Source organism: Thalassophryne amazonica, chromosome 20 (genome assembly GCF_902500255.1).
Source record: "Thalassophryne amazonica chromosome 20, fThaAma1.1, whole genome shotgun sequence".
NCBI classification, from domain to species: Eukaryota; Metazoa; Chordata; class Actinopteri; order Batrachoidiformes; family Batrachoididae; genus Thalassophryne; species Thalassophryne amazonica.
The window spans coordinates 43,489,122-43,509,410 of NC_047122.1; the positions used below are offsets into that span (position 1 = coordinate 43,489,122).

General features: G+C 40.4%; 1 protein-coding gene across 2 annotated transcripts in view; it reads left to right on the top strand.

Annotated features, from left to right (window-relative positions):
* jarid2b (jumonji, AT rich interactive domain 2b) overlaps positions 1–20,289 on the top strand; it is a 114,845-nt gene that overhangs the window by 43,597 nt on the left and 50,959 nt on the right. The window contains exons 3-4 of one of the 2 annotated variants that reach the window (XM_034161360.1): positions 3,536–3,759; positions 15,821–15,922. In XM_034161360.1, the coding sequence (XP_034017251.1) occupies positions 15,853–15,922 (70 nt within the window). In that variant the 5' untranslated portion in view covers positions 3,536–3,759; positions 15,821–15,852. The remainder of the gene's footprint in view (positions 1–3,535; positions 3,760–15,820; positions 15,923–20,289) is intronic. The other variant, XM_034161361.1, reaches the window with a different exon arrangement.

Sequence of the window (20,289 nt, forward strand, 5' to 3'; positions counted from 1 at the left end):
TTAAACAATTTCTCATATACTCACTAAACTGAAAGCCATCAAAAGCCGCCTGGATTTTACAAATGGTTATCAACACAAAGAACTGCGCTGTAAAAATGCACAGGAAGAGGCATTTGTGTGTGTTTGTGTACACGGTGCGTTGTTACTGCGCAAACAAACAGGTGTTCGTGTGTCTGTGTGCATATGTGCGTTATTACGGTGCAAACAGTAAGATATGCATTTCCACAGCAACGTGAACAGTAAACGGATAAATGCTGTTGTAAGCTGATTTAAAACTGAACTTACTGTAAGTTTGTTTTGGACCGCTCTGTCAGTTTGAGAAACGTTCCACATTGAAAGTAATCCACAAGAGGTCAAAAAGTCTCTTTGATAATCCACAGTTAAACGAGGAAGAGGAAAAGAAAGAGACTCAAAACGATTTGTCGTGTGATCACAAAATGTGATCCTCGCGGGTCCGAAGCTGAGAGGACCCACAAAAGGAGCCCATCCAGAGGGAGAAGCCACCTGCGAGGCGGGCCCGCCGGTGCGTGCCTTCAGCCGGGGGATAAGGAGGAGGTGACCGAGCGACTGCTTCTCCCGCCACAGTGCGGACTTTAGCCCAGCTTCTCACCCAAAGTTATGGTGTGGCGTAAAATCTATCCCAAAATGCTTTGCTTCAGGAAGGAGACCTGGGAACCACCAGAATAAGATCACAAAAGAAGGAAAAAGAAAAACCATTATTTGTTCTGAAGAAACACGATAACGTGTTTTTACAGGAAGACCTCACTTTTGAATGAAGGTGGACTTTTTTTCTGTTTGGAAGAAACCTTATTTGGACTTAATTGGAAATATTGGACAGATCTTTTAACAGCAAGAAGAAAATTAATGGTGAGTTTATTTTATAAATGTACTAAAAAAACGACTTTAAATTACATTGTACGTTTACCTCAACTATGATTGTCTTTTCAGTGGCTTAATTAAGCTGTTTCTGCTTGTAACAAAAACATTAATTAGCTCTTAGCTTTCGATGGCTAAAGCACTGTTTTTGTTGTAAATACATAAATGATTCACTGTGTTTTCAACCGTTTCATTGCATGGTACGTCCATCTCAGATATGACCGTCTGTTCAGTTGCTGAAAGAAGCAGTTGATGCACATTTTGTGCACTTATAGTGACATTAATTGGCTCATTAACTCTGCTCCTTTGCCTTATAAATGAATAATCTAGCGATTTAATCCATTTTGTGTCTTCTTGCATGAAGTGATGAATGCGATTTATACTCCGGTGCTCAACCTAAATACACCCCCCCCCCCCCCCCCCCCCCCCAAAGCGGCATTTTTGGAACAATGCGACTTATACTCTGGTGTGACTTGTACTCTAGGAAAATATGGTAAAGTGATTAATTGCATCAGTGCCACACAAAAGTTCTGAAATGTTAATTTGTTCTATTATATACTAAAATTTTATAATAAAGCATTTTGCCTATCACTTACTGCAAAATTAATTCCAGTTCTTTTTAGATTTTGTTTTTTTTTTTTTAATTTATGTGCATGTGTTTGTACACAAACTACTTTGTTCAGTTTTCTCACACTGCATGTCCACATACAGTGGCTTGGCAAAGCATGTGCAATCATCTCTCAATTTTTCACGTATTGAGCTTACTTCTATGTCGCGGCAGGAAATTGACACGTTTTGACACCACATTGTTCTCTGATTGAAGTGTAATCTGAGCTCTGCACCTTTCAGTTGCCATGCCAAATGCATTGTGGGTGTTCTCCAGGCATGATCCTATCTTCCTTTTACTTGAGTCTGTTCCATGGCAAATTGACAAATAATAGCAGGATATCACATTTCTCCTATCATAACTTTTCAACATTTATAGCGCGGCTCACACACATGCTCTGCAGCAGCACTAATCGATTGGGGGCCACACGCTGGCTCATGCTGGCCCCGTCTGTCTGCAGCTTTAATGGTTTGTGGGTGTGCATGTGCTTCCTTAAACATCCGTGGCTTTTCACACCCTGGTATGCACTCTGAAGTCTTATTTCTTTTACTTACACTCTCAGTTCTTTAATATTCTCCTTCCTTCACCTCCACTGGCACACATTATGAAATTAAGAAAGAAAAGCAACAGACAGGGACAGGAGAAAAAATACATTTTTGAGTCATTGTGTGCCTCAGGCAAGAAAGCACATCAGAAAGTGAGGGAAAAAAACGGCAGACATAACAGAGAAAATGAGAGACTGATTAAGGAAACTGAAGCTTATCTCCAGCGCTGTGCGGTCACTTGGTTTTTGTGTAACTATCAGCTGTTATTTAAATTTCAGTTTCTCCTTTTATAGGCGGCTTGATTATTTTTCACAAGTGCAAATGCTAATAAAAGGGAACAATTACGTACTTATCTGGCTGTGCATGTATAGTGTGTGTGTGTGTGTGTGTAAGATTGTGTCTAACATGATTCCCTGGTGTGTGTGTGTGGGTGATTCCTCGTGCTTATCCAGGTGATCACGACACACTTACATCCACCATGTAATACTGACACTAGATCTTACGTAATATAGCCAGCAGCGACATCCAGTATGTATGTTACTGTCTGTGGAAGCAGTTCTCAAAAACTGAGTGACTCTGCAAGACAGACACAAGTGAGGGGAGCTACCAAAACACCAAAGGCAACTCTGAAGAAAGCACAGGTATCTTTTGTCTGTTGCACCACCATCTGAATTTTCATGTCTTGTTTTTAAGAAAGTCCCTCTCTTCGCCACTCCACCATGAAGCTGTGTAACTGATGATGATGCAACAGACACACACATTCAGTACCAGAGTGATTAAAAATTTTTTTTGGTTGTTTCAATTAAACTCCATTGAGATAAAATCACAACATAAATAATAATAATAAATAGTAAAAGTAAGTCCCTTCGGCTGCTCCCTTGTTTTCCCTCGGGGTTGCCACATCAGATCCAAGTTGGATTTGGCACAAGTTTTACACTGGATGCTCTTCCTGACGCAACTCCACATTACATGGAAAAATGTGGCAGGGGTGGGATTTGAACTCGGAACCTCCTGCACTGAAACTAAGCACACTATCCACTTGGCCACCACCCCTGCCCTCAATAATAATGTGAATTTTTTTATTTATTTTTTTGTTTACTTATTTATTTTTTTAACAAGCAAACAAATAAATAAATAAAATCACAAATTATTATTGTCCAAATATTTATAGTATATATACACATTGGCAGTCATGTGGACAGTTTGTTCTACCAAATGACACGGAGAGGACGTTACTGAATATAAATGAGATGATGAGGTTGATGATTAGGATCCATGGAGCAAAGCTGTTATGCACTGCTGTCATTTATTGAGCATCTGATCACATAAATAATTTGTATGATTAATCTTTTTGTCCTCATCTGGAAATAAGAGTGAAAATGATTTTCACTTGTTTGCTTTATGAAGCAGAGGTAGTGTTGTTTCTCTCATTGGTGGCCTCATCCTGCAGAATCTTGTGTGATCAAAATCCAAATGAATAACATTCCCTTGTTGTCTTATGTCTCAGACCGCGGCTCCAGGCCCAGCGGAAGTTTGCCCAGTCGCAGCCCAATTCGCCCAGCACTACACCCATCAAAGTGGCTGACACGGGTGGCCTGAGCACCAGCGTGGCTGCTGTGCCATCCTCCGCCCTCTCATCGCTTCCCTCCTCCTCCCTGTCCTCTTCCATCCAGGACCTGTCCAGACGCAAGCCCAAGACGGAGGACTTCCTCACATTCCTGTGTCTAAGAGGTGAGACAGTTTGGGCCAAAATTGAAATCAGTTATTTAACATCATTTCTCATTTATTTTCAAACTTTGTTTACTGGGTGCCTAACTTTGGGCAAACTAACACAAGTAAGCTAAAAATTGAATAGTTACAACTGAACCAACCCCCCTTCAAGGACACACCTCCATATCCGCACAAATCTGAACTGCCTGATTACTACTAGAGGATAAGATGGTGAAACATGGCTTTGGGGAAATTAATTTCTTATTCACTGACCTAAATTTACTCATCTTTATTTATAACGAGAACAACCAGTCATAAAAGGTAGTGTAGTGTTTGATTTCCAGACTGAGGCTTTCCTTTCCCATCAACAACCAGGAGTAGCGGTGGTCGAGTGAAATAGACGGTGACGGGGAGGAGAGCTAACTTCACTCGGTTCTTTTTATCAGTCCCAACTAAGGTCTGAAAACACTGTTAAGATTAAATTTATTCAAAGTTACAGTGAGGTTACAGGCCTGGATTCTTACGGACATAGCTCATGCAGGGGTTCCACCTAGTAATAATCATGAACAAAAGAAGCAAGTAGTTTTTATTAAAAGCACTCATAGGTGGTACATTATGCAGGCTTTATTCTCACAACTCCTACATTTATTGGCTTCCTGTGGACAGAGAAGGAAGCCCATCCCATAAACCCACAAATGTATTTAACAGGGGGGAGTAGATAATCACCAAAATAAAATATTATATTCTGAAGTACAAATAAATGCTCATACCTACACAACTGTGTGGAAAGTTTTATTTATTCATTTTTCAATCTGTGTAGTAGAAGCAGAAAATGCTCCTTCTTTCTGCTTTGTGGCTCAGCCCCACTCCCAGATAGAGCTTGGATTAAATGCCTAGCCTCAGAAATGACGCCGTTCACGTGCAATGAGTGACATAGTGAGAATCAATTTGGACTTTCAGCAAGGAGGCAAATGCACACGGCATGAAAAGAGAAACTGAATGCAGTCAAAGCATCATTTTTCTTAATTACCTTCTTTTCATAATCACTGGAAGCCAAAATCATAACTGAAATCAAAATTACATGAATTGCCCGGCCCTAATGGACATCGACAATCTGTACAGAACTCGAGGAATGTGGACGAACAAAATTTAAGCAGGCGTGCAAATATAAATGTACAGCTTCAGCACACTCGAGGTGAAGATTTTAGTAACAATCTTAAGAACATGCACAAAAGTTGCCAAACATCATAAATATCAGTTTAAATGATTTTAAAGGCCTTCATATGGTGTGTGCAGCTCAGATGGATTGATCACTGTGCATTTTGTTAAGTCACACTCAGAATCACTTGCACAAAGTAGAAATAACTGTGTGGAAGCCCCAAGGCGACTGTGTCCAGTGTTTCATCAGTTTGCATATCTCTCCTCCTACTTTTCAACAAATATCTGTCTCTTTAACACCCTGCCTGTCACCCTGTAACATAGCAGCTGTTGTGCACAATCGCACACTCTACACTGCAAACAGGTTCATTGGCACTGTGTAACACCTTCCATGTCAAATGAAGTGGAAAGATTGTGGAAGAGTGATTAGCGGAATACTTTGTGTATGTTGTTCAAGCTTTTGTAGTTTTGTTGTTGTTGTTGTTGGTAATTGGTAGTCAGGGTACAGAGTTATAATATTTGGTGTTCTGTCTTTGAATTGAACATCTAAGGTTCTGTTCTGAAAAATTTGGGACCAACTTCCTGACATAGCCAGCAAAAGACACAACAGCTTTGTGGTTAATGGACTCATAGCGTGATGTTTATTTGGCCAAGGAAAAAGAAAATTTAGGTTGACTGATGGGATACTGAAAAGGTTCATCTTTTGTGGATTTAGTGATAGGTAATGTGTTGGATTAGAGTAACCTTTGCATTCGTGTCTTTTGTTTTTCTTGTGAAATATTTCAAGAAAAGAAGGGAATCATATACAGTGTGATGAAAAATAGAAGTGAGAGCCTGAGCTCTGCCTTCACATACTTCTTGTGATAGTTTTTGTGGAATATCCCACTCCTATTGTTAAAAATTAAAAAGAGAGAAGAATTAAGTTGCATGGGAGGCATTTAGATTAATTTTCTGTCAACATCATTAACCTCTGCTCATCTTATATAGTAGGACGACGACTCGGGAGCAGCAAATTTAGATTGAAGCCATCCGGGACACGTTGGCTCTACAGTACGTTACTATTCTGACGAGAGTAATTCCCTCATGGAATGTCTTTTTAAGCTTACAGAGTTCATTCAGGAACTCATAATTGGAGGTTACTGAAACTGACTGCAGCTTTCTGTAAGATGGGCTGTGATTTGCACATATAGGCCATGTTGTTGTAGACTCTAATGATGTAATGCCCCATATACTTTGAAGTTTATTGGATGAAATTATTCAGAGCTATTTGTGCCAAGATGGCCCCACCCTTACTTGTAGAGTAGTAGACTAATGGGTTGTAGGTGGCTGATCGACGCTCAGTTGCTGTTTTCTCCCTTAATACTAGCATCGTAGGGCATGTGGAGTGGGTTGGATTTCAGTGGATCAGTGATCAAGCTTTCCAGAACTAAATGTTCTCGCTGAGTGTTCAGATCAATCAGAGAGAGGATGTTTCATTGTCATTTTCCAAAGGATTATGAGAGGTTAAAAAATTGGATTTCAGCTGTGAAAAATGACCATCTGACGACTCTGGGTTTAATAGCCAGCACTTTGTAACAGGTAAGATTTTAGTTCCAACATGGACTTGGAGATGAATGGTTCTAGCATTAATGGGGGGGGGGTGTTATTTCAAAAATGTCACCACATCTATTCTGCACCCCCAAAAAAGTGAAAATACACATGAAAACAATTAGAATGGTATACAATATAGATCATATGGGCTTAAAAACCACATGGACTTTGAAGATTCAACAGACAGTGTCAGGAGCAAAATTTCAATAAATATCAATATTTCGTAAATGGTTAGAGCTACAGACTTAAAATTGGGCTTAGAATAACTGGAAACCATATGTTTATATTCAACTTCAATAGTAACTATATGCCTATCTACGACTGGTTTCAAGTTATTTGAGAAAAAACTATTTTTCTTATAATTTTATTTAAAATTGCCAACAGTGAAGTTATCACATCACATTAAAGTGTATCCTATGACATTGTGACCGACAAATACTTGAAATACCTATTAAATACAAGCAGAACATATATTCAATTGCACATCCTCATTCAAGTTCACTTACTTTCACTATAATCTTATATCAAATCAAAATCAAGTCAATTTTATTTATATAGCGCCAAATCACAACAAACAGTCGCCCCAAGGTGCTTTATATTGTAAGGCAAAAGCCATACAATAATTACAGAAAAACCCCAACGGTCAAAACGACCCCCAATGAGCAAGCACTTGGCGACAGTGGGAAGGAAAACTCCCTTTTAACAGGAAGAAACCTCCAGCAGAACCAGGCTCAGGGAAGGGCAGTCTTCTGCTGGGACTGGTTGGGGCTGAGGGGAAAGAATCAGTAAAAAGACATGCTGTGGAAGAGAGCAGAGATCAATCACCAATGATTAAAAGCAGAGTGGTGCATACAGAGCAAAAGAGGTGAGTAAAAAGAAACACTGGGTGCATCATGGGAAACCCCCCAGCAGTCTAAGTCTATAGCAGCATAACTAAGGGATGGTTCAGGGTCACCTGGACCAGCCCTATCTATAAGCTTTTCAAAAAGGAAAGTTTTAAGCTTAATCTAAAAGTAGAGAGGGCGCCTGTCTCCCTAATCCGAATTGGGAGCTGGTTCCACAGGAGAGGAGCCTGAAAGCTGAATACTCTGCCTCCCATTCTACTCTTATAAACCCTAGGATCTACAAGTAAGCCTGCAGTCTGAGAGCGAAGCGCTCTATTGGGGTGATATGGTACTATGAGGTCCCTAAGATAAGATGGGACCTGATTATTCAAAACCTTATAAGTAAGAAGAAGAATTTTAAATTCTATTCTGGAATTAACAGGGAGCCAATGAAGAGAAGCCAATATGGGTGAAATGCATGATTATATGATAATACATGTGGTTTATTATCAGTTTATCATTTAACTGCAACACTTAATCTGTTTGAGAATAAATTGACATGAAAGTCACATCTTATTTCTAAATATTGTAATGATAGTTGTATTGAGAAGCTTAAAATTAGATTATAAAATAGACTACAAGCTCTATAGCAATTGAAAATGTGTCATTTACATATCATACAAGACCACGACAAATCATATTCAAAGTTTCTAGGCACTAACCCCCCCCCCCCCCCCCCCCCCCCCCCCCCAATGTGGAACAGAAAGCTGCCACATTTCCACAAAACTTTACAGAAGGTTTTTGGAGCACAGACAACGCAGTCAAAATTCTGCATGCGAATGAAATTTCAGCTGCAGCATTAACACTGTGGAAGAGTGTTCACTGAAATGGGGCTGTCGCCTTTGGAGTGCTGATGTCACAGTCAAATCCTCCATAGTCGGTGTTAGAAATTGTGCTTGCAGGCTGATTTTTAGTCAGTTTTGAGGGTTTCTGTACTCTGCTGCACTTCTAAAGCTAATTTTAGAGCTTGGCTGCTGAGATAATGATTTACTGCTGTATTTATTGTAGACCTTGTTGAGCTCAGTATGTCTGTGCCGTAAGGATGACATTTTCCTAAACGGGGCTGGGTGTGTTTTTGCTCCCCCCGCCCAGTCTTTTGTGTGACCCGAATGCAGCGTCCCTCACCATGAGAAGAATATAGCAGCAGAATGTCAGCAGAGCCCTTGAAGTTGTATATGCGCGCGTGTTCAAACATGTGAGTGCAACACGAATGTTGTGATGCCGCAGTGTCTGCATGCGTGCATTATTCACTGTATGTGACTGGAATAAGCCTGCAAGGACATCAGAGTTAGCTTGGTTAATCTTTTCAAAGGAACTCAAGTCTTTGAGATCATCTGAAACCACAATACCCTTTAAGATTCTGATAACGCATCTCTGTCTTGTAATCTCACGACCACACACAGCCTCCATTACATCTACAACCACGGAATCTCTTACGTAAATCTCAAATCCATTAACTGCCTGATTAATTCCCCCCTCTTTGCCATTTGATTTTGACCCATTTCATTCCTGTGTTTAAAAGTTTTGGCCATTTTGCACCGTGAGACCCCATCAGTGGCAACATCCCGGGTTAAATGTTCAGAGTGCAAACAAATAACCCCGCACTGCTATGTTTGCTTATTGCATCTGGGAAACATTAGCGTCCACCTCGGAGGTCGCTGTCATCGCTCTTTCTGGCAACCCCATTAGTTGTTAAAGTCTGAGATATAAAATGATGAGCAGCAAGAAAATGAAAATAACATGTTGAGAAAGCAGCACCCTGGTAGCATTCAGTATCGTGAAAACCAGTGGTGAGCACAGCTAATCCAAAAGCTAGCTTCGATAACCGCAAAGCCGCTAAACAAAAAAGCTATGAACCAGTAAAACATTTACCAGAAGCTACCAGTAACTGCTAATGGCTAAAGCCCCGTTCACACATAGACGGTAAGAGCTCCCGGAAGCGTCCCGGAAGAGTTTTTGGCCGTCTTAAGGATCACACGCCATTGTTAACGCCGGCACTAGGTGGCGTGACTTAGTTCCGACTTTACCGGGAATTGTCGAAAAAATTATTCAACATGTCGAATAATTCCGGGAGCGCTCCCGGAGAATTCGCGTGAGGACAGAGACAACGCAAACAACGCCGTTTGATACTTTTTAATCGCCGTTTCATCCTGCTCCTTCCTGTAGTGCCGCAGTTTACACTGCCATAATTGGCGGCCGGTGTTGTATCCCTAATCAACGGCGTGTAAAACGGCGATAGAGCCCACATTGGCGTCCTCAAGGGCGTTTTAACCGGCGACAGAGGCAGACAAAATGGCGGCGCTAGCGGACAATACGCCGTTCTAAACGCCACTTCCCGGTTAACGGTGTTAAAAACGGCCGATAGGCGGCGGTCAGTATAAAAACGCTAGCGCGCTGCATGCAGGCCTCTCACTCGCGGCCAGCTCCAGATATTTTTGCAGAGAAGCTCCAGTATGCCTCCTAAAAGAAAATTGGCAGCGGCAAGGACTTACCAAGAGGTCTGGTTCAGAAGCAGAGGGTAGCCTTGTGGTGGAGACGAAGTAACACGTTGAGGAGGGGAAAAAGGAAGAAGAAAAGGCTGAGTATGATCGCCCTCCCCCTGCAGTGACAGAGGCTTCAGCCTATTATACTCTGGGGGCGGTGCCTATATGCAAAAGTTCCTGGAGTAACGCAGGATTTGCCTGGATAAATCCAGCAGTACACAGGGCATTATCAGCGGCAGCAGAACACCGCTGTTCTCATGCGCGTCTTAACCTGCGATTGTAAAGGATAGAACTGGGTATTAACCCCCATTGCCTGGCGTGTGCCGGATGCTATGGCGTCAAAACGCTGCTTTATTCGGCGGATTTAGCGGCATTTTATCCGCGTATTTTCGGCTAGTACGGCTGTCAAAATGCCAGCGAAATGCTCCGCCCCTTTCCACCGCCAAAACAGCCGTAACTACCGCGAACTTCGGTCTACGTACTACCCGCCGACAAAACCGTCTATGTGTAAACCATGCTTAACCTTTATTATATGAATCAAGAAAATGGGGCTTTAATGAATTTGAATTATGAATTAAATATGAATTTAATTGCAACATTTTAAATGAAGCTTGGCTGTTGTTTCTTTTTGTTTGTTTGGGGGGTTTTTTGGTGGTGGAGTCTGAAACCCTCAAAACTAGATATATAAAGAGCTGAAATTTTAATGTGTTGAAGTGTAAACTCGGATGTTCCAAAGTGGTTTAGCATACCAAGATCACATGATGTTTGGGATATACATAAATAATTAAATAAACACATAAAAATGAAACAGAAGTTTACACTTAACATACAGTTTATTCACAATACAGAAAGTAATAAATATTTACCATACACATGAAAAATGATTTTACTCCTAAGTATTGCATTTTTTTCTGGCTTGACCTCCTGCTAGTCAGTCTCCTCGAGGTTACGCTTGTTGTTTTCACCAAATGCGTCGATTTTGCTTATTGGACTACTGTATAAGCTCTGAGAGGAACAAACATTTTTTTTAGGGTTTGCAAACATTTTTGGCTGATATCTTCATTCAAAAAAAAAAAATGTTTGTTGATTTAAAATCAGCAGAACTTTTCAAAGTCAGCTTTGCTAATTAGCAATTAGCTGATTAGCTGAACTGTGCACAAAACTGGTGAAAATACAAGGTTTTCTGTCATGCTGCAATTGACTCGTGCACCTTTGCACCAAATTGCAGGAGACGAAATTGTATTCTTTTGGGATTTCTTTTCCAAAGTAATGAATTGGCTGACTGCTGCGCCTGTTGCTGTAACTGAGGGAAAAGTTATTTTTAATTACTCCAGGGGAGCGCACGGGCGCTCTCTGATTGTGATGCAATGTGGGAGTAACCGGACAGAGAAGTGAAAAACAAGATTTCTGCCTACTATATCGAGAGATGCACTTCATCTGTGCCCACCGCCCACACTGTCTGGAGTATACATTGTGTATTTATCTCAGTCTTCATATAGCTCACTTGCAGAAGGATGCACACACGCCTGCGTGTACAAGCTGGAGCTCCGATTCTGTGCTTGTGTTCTGAGAATGGTGTTTATGTGTGGTCCAGGCCTGTTTATATCCATGGAGAAAGCCATTTGGGTGGTAGCCAGACAGTCTGCCTCTGGTAACCTTAGGGGTGCACAGTTCCTGCTGGTGTGCTGGGGGCAGCACTGAGATTGACATTAAACTGCTTGTTGCTGTTGGCTGCTTTTTCAGATCTTGCCCGGATTTTAGTTTAAAGTCACGATAGCTACTGTGTGTATGAGGAAGGCTTGTCACATTTGTGAACAGCTCGCCCTAGAGTTCATATTGTAGTTTAGTGACGGGCACAATACAGTCTAAGAATACTGTTGAGGTTATTTATTGTGTTTTTGCAGACATCGCAGACATTTTGTAAACATCGATATTCTTGTCCTTCTACAATTTGTATAGTACATTGTGAAATGCGATTATTTGACGGTGTTTATTGTCAGTGAAGCACAGACCCACATTGTGTAAACACTGACACAGATAAGGCTAGATTAGAAAATAAATGAATACGTTTCAACACGCGTTCATAGAAATGAGGCTGTTATCCAGGAGTGTTGGGTTTTGTGTGTGTTTTTACCTGTGTGCCCTGTGGGTCTTATCTGCTCAACTCGGGTTCATCAAGGCCAGTTTCATTTGCAAAACCTCTGAATGGCTTCCCAGTGAACCTTGGGTTCGTAGCTCATATTTACTTGTGTGAGTGTGATATGCATTTATTCACATCCAGTTTTCAAGAAAAGCTGTAAATCTTAGGGATTGAGCTTCACATCTAGTGTGGGATCAGTTCTGGTTCACAAAGCTAAGTTTAACCTGTACTGTGTGTTTTGCTTAAAATAAAAACTGGTTTGGAACTGAAACATTTATTTTGAGGAACCAGCAAACACAGGAACCGAGAGGGAAAATGTAGTGACATAGAAGTGTATGACATAGAAGTGTGCTTGAGTGAGCGTATATTTTTCTACTTCTGCACAAAGAAAATGACAGTTGTAGTGTTTCAGTGGTCTGTTGCAAAGTCTTTGTACGTCAACTGAATTTCAAGACTATTTTGAAGGTGTGAAGAGAATGAGTGAGTTTTACACCAAAATAACTATGGTAGGGTAAACAAGAACCCCCAACCAAATGATAAATAAACCAAAAAAAGCTGCATGAGTATCAAGATTGTAAAAAGGAGTTATTGAGGAGTGGTGCCACAGGGAGCAGTGTGAGGAACTTTTATGAGATGTTGGATGGAATGCTGGGATGTCAACCAGCAAATCACCAAGTCAGGGTGCTTAATTCAGTGTCAACAAAAGTGGGGTTTATGGAGTCTGTCAATATGTGTTACCACTCCATCGGCAGCATTGATTTGTGTGTGTGCGTGTTGACATGTACATGAGAAGGTGACATAATGGTGCTGCTGTAAATTGTTGTGGACTTGGTTTGCTCGTGGCACTGAGCGTTTCATCACTTTCAGCAACCAAAGTGGTTGCCTAATTCAGGAGTTGAACTGCCTGCATTGTCCATAAACCAAGCTGGTTTTTAGTACAGTGGAACCTCGAGTTTAATTAGTTACGTGACCAAGTTCATAAGCCAATCTGCTTGTATTTCAAACAAATTTTCCCCATTGGAAAATAATTAAAATAATTTTAATCTGCTCCAGCCTTATAAATATCTCCAGACCACTCTAAATTATGAAAAAAATACATTTTTTATGAACAAATAGACATGTATCCTGTGCATAATAAAATATATCAAATAGAGGAAAAAATTTTATTAAGTGTACTTACCTTAGAAACAGACGACTGCGGTTAAGGGAGGTGGGTGACGGCAGAAAAGGGAGGGAGGAGGAAGGTTTGCGCACACTGTAAACACAAACTAAACTTAAACTGTAGATCCTTAAAAGGATCATACTGGCGTAACTTGAATTGTAAATTTACTGGTCTTTTGTCTTGTCTTTTGTCCAAGGAGGTTTGCCTTTCAAAATGTTGCGGAAATGTGACGGACAAGTGTCATTAAAAAGTGCTGAAGCATGACCAGTGGACACTTTTTCTGGGTGTTTCTATTCAGTGAAGCAGCTTCTTCTCCTCTGCTGTTTATATATGTCCTCCGTGGCATTTTTTCCAGAATAATCCGGTTTTGTCACAGTTAAACGCCTGTTATGGGACATAGGCTTCCTTTGCAACAAGTGCAGCAAAACGTATGCCGTATTCATATGCTGCCTTAACTTCCACAATAGAAGCTTCTCCTCCTTCTCTCTGGTGGCATCCCGAAGCGTGACTTGTAAGTCAAATTTCTGCTCGTATTCCAAACAAAAATATGGACCAAAATATGCATTTCAAAAAACTTGTACATTGATTCGCTAATATGTCAAGGTTCCACTGTACTACCAGAGTTGATCCAATGACAATCTACTCTGTTTCCTCTGGCCTACACAAAAATGTATGATATCCTTTCCAGAATGGTAGCTCTAGGAAGGTATGGATCAGTTAATAATTAGACAGGGGTAAAAATAAAAATGCTACACCACAGCTGTAAAGCATTCCACATTATCTTATCGTAAAGATATAGTTTGTTCTATCTATGGTTAAGAATTATTGGATTATGGCGTGGGGAAAAATTGTCAATTTTGATGTCAAAAATTACACTGATGAACATGATTTTTCTTGCATGTTTTCTTGCATGAGTTTTTCATCGGATTTTGGGTAATTTGGGGGTGCTGAATCAAAATCTGGTGTTAGTTTTTGCCAATCACATCACGTTTTTGAAATATTCAAACACATTTCTTGTATCAGGCATTTAAGCAAAAGGTGCAGTCTTGCACACCTCTTCAGTGCCATAAATTATATTACAGCTCTTGTTCACATTTTGCGACCCTGGCTTTGTGCATGATTAATTGCGTCAAACTCGTGAGTAAATGAACAACTTTTATGCAATCCATCAATAAGGAACATGCAGATTGCAAAGAAAAGTGATGTGATAGAGGAAATCTGAGCCCAGATTCATATTCAGCACCCCAAAATTACCCTAAATCAGTTCTCAAAGTCCATGCAAGAATTTTTTATTATTATTATTATTAATTAATTGATTTATTTATTGGACCAGTGTTATAGTGGCTCATTTTTGGTTTAAAGACAAAAGTAATGCAGTAGCTAATAGGATTTATAAAGGAATAGTTTGCACAATCTGTTCTGCTTAGTTACTGTATGTTATGTGGTTCCATGGAAGCCAGTGGGCATTGATCTTGTTTGCACTTTCCTTTGCAAACCAAACATTCAGAAAAGTCTACACTATTTTTTCTAATACTATTAGGTCAGCCAATAATTTGCATTACTATGGAAAAAAAAAATAGGAGCAACTATAAATTTAACCGCTGTACAACCTGAAATTGGCCTTTGTCACCATTTTTACCCCATAACATTTGGTTGTAGATGGTACAAATTATACCTTTTTTGGAATTTTTTCTGATCAGCCAAATTATGTGATATACTTTTAAACATGATTGGAGCACTTTGTTTTGTTTGTTTGTTTGTTTGTTTTTAAGTTTACCCCTGAGTAATCTTTAATTGACGACTACCTGGTTGTTGATACCACTCTGTGAAGGTTATCATACATCTTTGTGTAGGCCGTGGTATACTGAGGCTGGATTGAAAGTGTTGTTTGGTCAACTCAAGTGGTTCTAGTTAGGTCAAACTAGACTGTGTGCCCATGGACTAGCTGGGTTAAGGTGTTTTTGTCTTTATATTGTAGCACTGCTGTCTGGATTTTTAGCCTTTTCTTTTAGACACTGGCTTTGCATGATGTGCACTTCTGACTAAATTTAATCTCCTGCCTTCTCTACAGTAGTGGAGACCTTGTTTGTGGGGTTAATGGTTTTGCTGACATCAAGGAATTTGAATTGGGATGGGTGGGGGTGGGGGGTGTAATTTTAAATCCTCTCCCATTTTCTCTCTGTTCTGACTTCCTCCTTTAGAGATTGTTGTCAAGTTTTGCCATAGATCAAGTCTCAACAGAACATAGCTTACTTTTCAGATCTCCATACTTCTTGTGCACATGTGGTCTTTTTTTTTCCCTTCCTCCTCCCCTCAGTCACCCTGTCTGCATGTCCTTATGGTAGCTCTGCTTTCCTGACTATTTACATTGTCCTCATTGTCTAAAGTTCTAGTTTAGGGGACAAAAGAAGGGTATCCAGAGAATTGAGTATTTGTAATTACGCCCCTCTTCTTAAAGCCCAGTTTAAAATGACAATCCTAATAGTCTCTTTCAGACCTAATTATGATTTGTCTGCAGCCAGAATGAGGTGGATGAAAAGCCAGTGTAATTGGGGGATTGGGCTTCAGCCCTGTTGGGTATTTCCGAGAGGGTCTGCGTCTAATTTTTTTTTTCACCACGTCTGTTTGTGTGTGCATGTATGTGTACTCCTGTGTGTTTTTCTAGGAGCTGATGGATTCGGGGTCCCCTTTCCAGAGATGAGGGCTGTAAATCTCTGGTATTGGCCCCAGACGTATGGCTGCCGTTCCCGTAGTCACGATGCCAGTGGTCAGTATTGGACCACTAGATCTCTTTGGCAGGCTGACTCTCTGTCAGATTGTCCTGGTGTGTATGTGTTTGTGTATTTACAGTCCTCTGTTCTGTGACTTTCTTCAAAATCCATACATGCATGTTTTTGAGTCTTTGAATGTAAAAGAGGATCCAGCTGTGCTTTTGTTGTCTCATCTTTAGGTTCCATTTTTCTTATGCTGTTTTTTTTTTTTCCCTCTTTGTCCCATTTTTATATCTCATATTTACAGTCTATTCCATCTGTTCACCACATGCACGCGCACACACACGCCTCTCCTATTTCTGCTACAGGCTGACCCTGTGGTCTGTTTACCATTGGCCCACTGACCTCTGATCAGGGCAGTAAATTACAACCATTTAGCTAATGAAGCGAGTCATTAGAAACTGATTGAACCAATGTTGCCACATTGGATTTGTTTGGTGAAAGAGTGGAGCGTATGCTCTGCCTCCAAGATAAATGAGGTGTCTACATGGTGTGTTTGTAGCTGCGTGTGCTATTAAATGCATTGGTGGCTGTTAGGGGTGCGAGTCTCTCCCTTATAAAACAATTAATATATATTTAGACACATGAGCTATATGATATGATTCAGGGATTATACTTATGGAAGGATTTCATTCAGCACAATATCATACACTCTTCTTTCTTTCTTTCTTTCTTTCTTTCTTTCTTTCTTTCTTTCTTTCTTTCTTTCTTTTTCTTCTCTTTCAAGTTTTACTACTGTGCTGTAGCAAGTTGGTGCTGCCTCTGCAATTGTATTTTTTCTTCACCACTGGGGGACAGCACCATACACAGTAGCATACATACAACACCAATTCCAATGAAGTTGGGACATTGTGAAAAATGTAAATAAAAACGGAATACAACGATTTGCAAATCCTCTTCAACCTATATTCAGTTGAATACACCACAAAGATAAGATATTTAATGTTCAAACTGATAAACTTTATTGTTTTTGTGCAAATTTTTGCTCATTTTGAAATAGATGCCTGCAACACATTTCAAAAAAGCTGGGACAGTGGTATGTTTACCACTGTGTTACATCACCTTTCCTTCTAACAACACTCAATAAGCGTTTGGGAACTGAGGACACTAATTGTTGAAGCTTTGTAGGTGGAATTCTTTCCCATTTTTACTTGATGTACGACTTCAGTTGTTCAACAGTCCGGGGTCTCTGTTGTCGTATTTTGCGCTTCATAATGCGCCACACATTTTCAATGGGCGACTGGTCTGCACTGCAGGCAGGCCAGTCTAGTACCTGCACTCTTTTACTACGAAGCCACGCTGTTGTAACACATGCAGAATGTGGCTTGGCATTGTTTTGCTGAAATAAGAAGGGACGTCCCTGAAAAGACTTTGCTTGGATGCAGTATGTGTTGCTCCAAAACCTGGATGTACTTTTCAGCATTGATGGTGCCATCACAGATGTGTAAGTTGCCCATGCCATGGGCACTAACACACCCCCATACCATCACAGATGCTGGCTTTTGAACTTTACACTGGTAACAATCTGGATGGTCTTTTTCCTCTTTTGTCCAGAGGACACGGTGTCCATGATTTCCAAAGACAGTTTGAAATGTGGACTCATCAGACCACAGCACACTTTTCCACTTTATATCTGTCCATTTCAAATGAGCCCGGGCCCAGAGAAGGCAGCGGCATTTCTGGATGTTGTTGATGTATGGCTTTTGCCTTGCATGGTAGAGTTTTAACTTGCACTTGTAGATGTAGTGACGAACTGTGTTAACCAAGGTTGGGTAGGATTACTTTGAAATGTAATCCAAAGTAATCAGATTACAAGTAATCCAAATGTATGTACATACATACATGTAATCCACATGTATTCTTTCAAAGTAATCCTACCCAACCTTGGTGTTAACTGACAATGGATTTCTGAAGTGTTCCTGAGCCCACGAGGTAAGATCCTTTACAGAATGATGTCAGGTTTTAATGCAGTGCCGCCTGAGGGATCGAAGGTCACGGGCATTTGGTGTTGGTTTTCAGCCTTGCCGCTTACATGTAGAAAGTTCTCCAGATTCTCTGAATCTTCTGATTATATTATGGACTGTAGATGATGGAATCCCTAAATTGAACATTGAGAAACGTTGTTACACAGTTGGACTATTTTTTTTCCATGCACTTGTTCACAAAGTGGTGATCCTTGCCCCGTCTTTGCTCGTGAATGGCTCAGCCTTTTGGGATGCTCCTTTTATACCCAATCATGGCACACACGTGTTTCCAATTAGGTGTTCTTTGAGCATTCATCAACTTTACCAGTGTTTTGTTGCTCCGTCACAACACTTTTGAAACATGTTGCAAGCATCCATTTCAAAATGACCAAATATTTGCATAAAAACAACAAAGTTTATCAGTTTGAACATTAAATATCTTGTCTTTGTGGTGTATTCAATTGAATATAGGTTGAAGAGGATTTGCAAATCATTGAATTCTGTTTTTATTTATATTTTACACAAGGTCCTAACTTCATTGGAATTGGGGTTGTAACACCATGTTGAAGAAACCCATAAGTAGAAACCAGCTGGTTTTAGCCTGTTAGCATATCATATATTTTCCATGGGTTTTAATTAATCTTTTTTTAAATGTATCTTCTTTGTTTTGTTATGATTCAAGCCAGTTTTGCAGAGACAGCCCAGTGGTCCGTCAGCGACAAGCGATGTACACAGGCAGCAGCGTGGGAGTGAAAATGGGCCTTTAACAATGCTTAATTGGACTTCCCTGTTCTGAACCTGCAAGAGTATCACACTGATTATTGAACTTTTACAAGAGTTTGAAGATGCGGAAGTAGCAGCATAACAACTTCAGCCGATTGATAACATGAAAATCAGGCCATAGACCCCTGTCCCGACGAGATGAACTACCCGTCGAGATGAGCTGCACCGTGCAGCTACGCATGCACACGTCATGCGCATCGCTCTCTACCCAACTCACCTGTCAAGTTGAGCTACCTCTCTTTACTGCACGATTGCGTATTGCGTATCTCCCCGTCGAGATGATGCATGCACAGGTGCGTGGTGGAGCTCATCTCGACAGGACACCTCACCTGTTGAGTTGAGCTCCCCACCGAAGAAAACCCACATCAGTTTGGTCTTTACATAAAAATACAGTAATAAGTGTCTTTTTAATTTAAAAAAGTAAAGATTTGCATGTACACGCTGTCTTTAAAGCAGAATGTTGTCGTTAGATGATGGGGAGCTTATCTTGACGGGGGAGCTCAGCTCGATACACGTAACTGTTGATTTACGCTACGGGGAACTCAACTCAACAGAACACCGGTTCACAGTACATTTAGATCGATTGAGGGGTCCATAAATCATTATCGTTATATTCTTCAACTTTAAAACAGATTTTCTATTCATATCAATGATTTGTGATTGATTTTGCACAAATGTGTGCCATGAAGAAGCGCTCATCCAAACCCCAAGGCCTGAACCATGAGGTAATAACCAGAAAATTCTGTTTTGCTCTAAAGTTCCTCTTACAATTATCTACAACTCACTGCAGATTGTAAACACCAAGAAACCATAACATGCACCGCATGTATGGACTGTGGTACATGTTACCATACTTCTATAACCAGATGTGTATGTAACTCTGTCGTGTCCTGTCGAGAATTGAACCGTACCATGCGTGCTACTCAGGGTTACGTAAAAGCCCTGTTTCGTTATGGTTGAACAGTTTCATTACAGGCCGTGATCAGAAGTTAAAGAGCAAGTAAAACTATGGTATTAGCCATGAAGGGAATCTGCTGCTGCTGCTGCTTGAAAGTTCTCTCTGAGGGAATAATTAGAAACTGGCATAGTTGCTGTGTAAAACGTGTGATCCAAGACCCAGCAAGATTTATTATTACCAGACATGTGTATGTGAGTGCAAGGGTAAAAAAAAATAAATTTGATCAGGGAACTCATAGTAAGTGTTATGACAGGTGGCAGCCACTGGTATGAATGGCCGAAACAACTTTTTTGTTCAATATCAGATCAGTATGTGTATAGTTTATTAGACGTGACATCATCATGCTTGCATCTGTGTGTGTAAACACGTTCTTGTCAGCATAGTACAATTATATGCAGGTATAAATAACACAAAGAGCCCTGCACACATAGGCATGCTCATTAGATTTAAGTGAAGTTCTGTGCATTAATTTGCAAATGAATTAGTTCAACCTGGTTTTGGGAAGCACAATATCTCAGGTGTATTAAGGGGTATAGCGTTCATACTTATGCTGTGTGTACCTAATGCACGTGCTGCAACATGAGTGTTGATATGAGGTCAGTGATTGATATATTTTCATAAACTTTAATGCCAATGTAGTCAAAATTTATTTGTAATC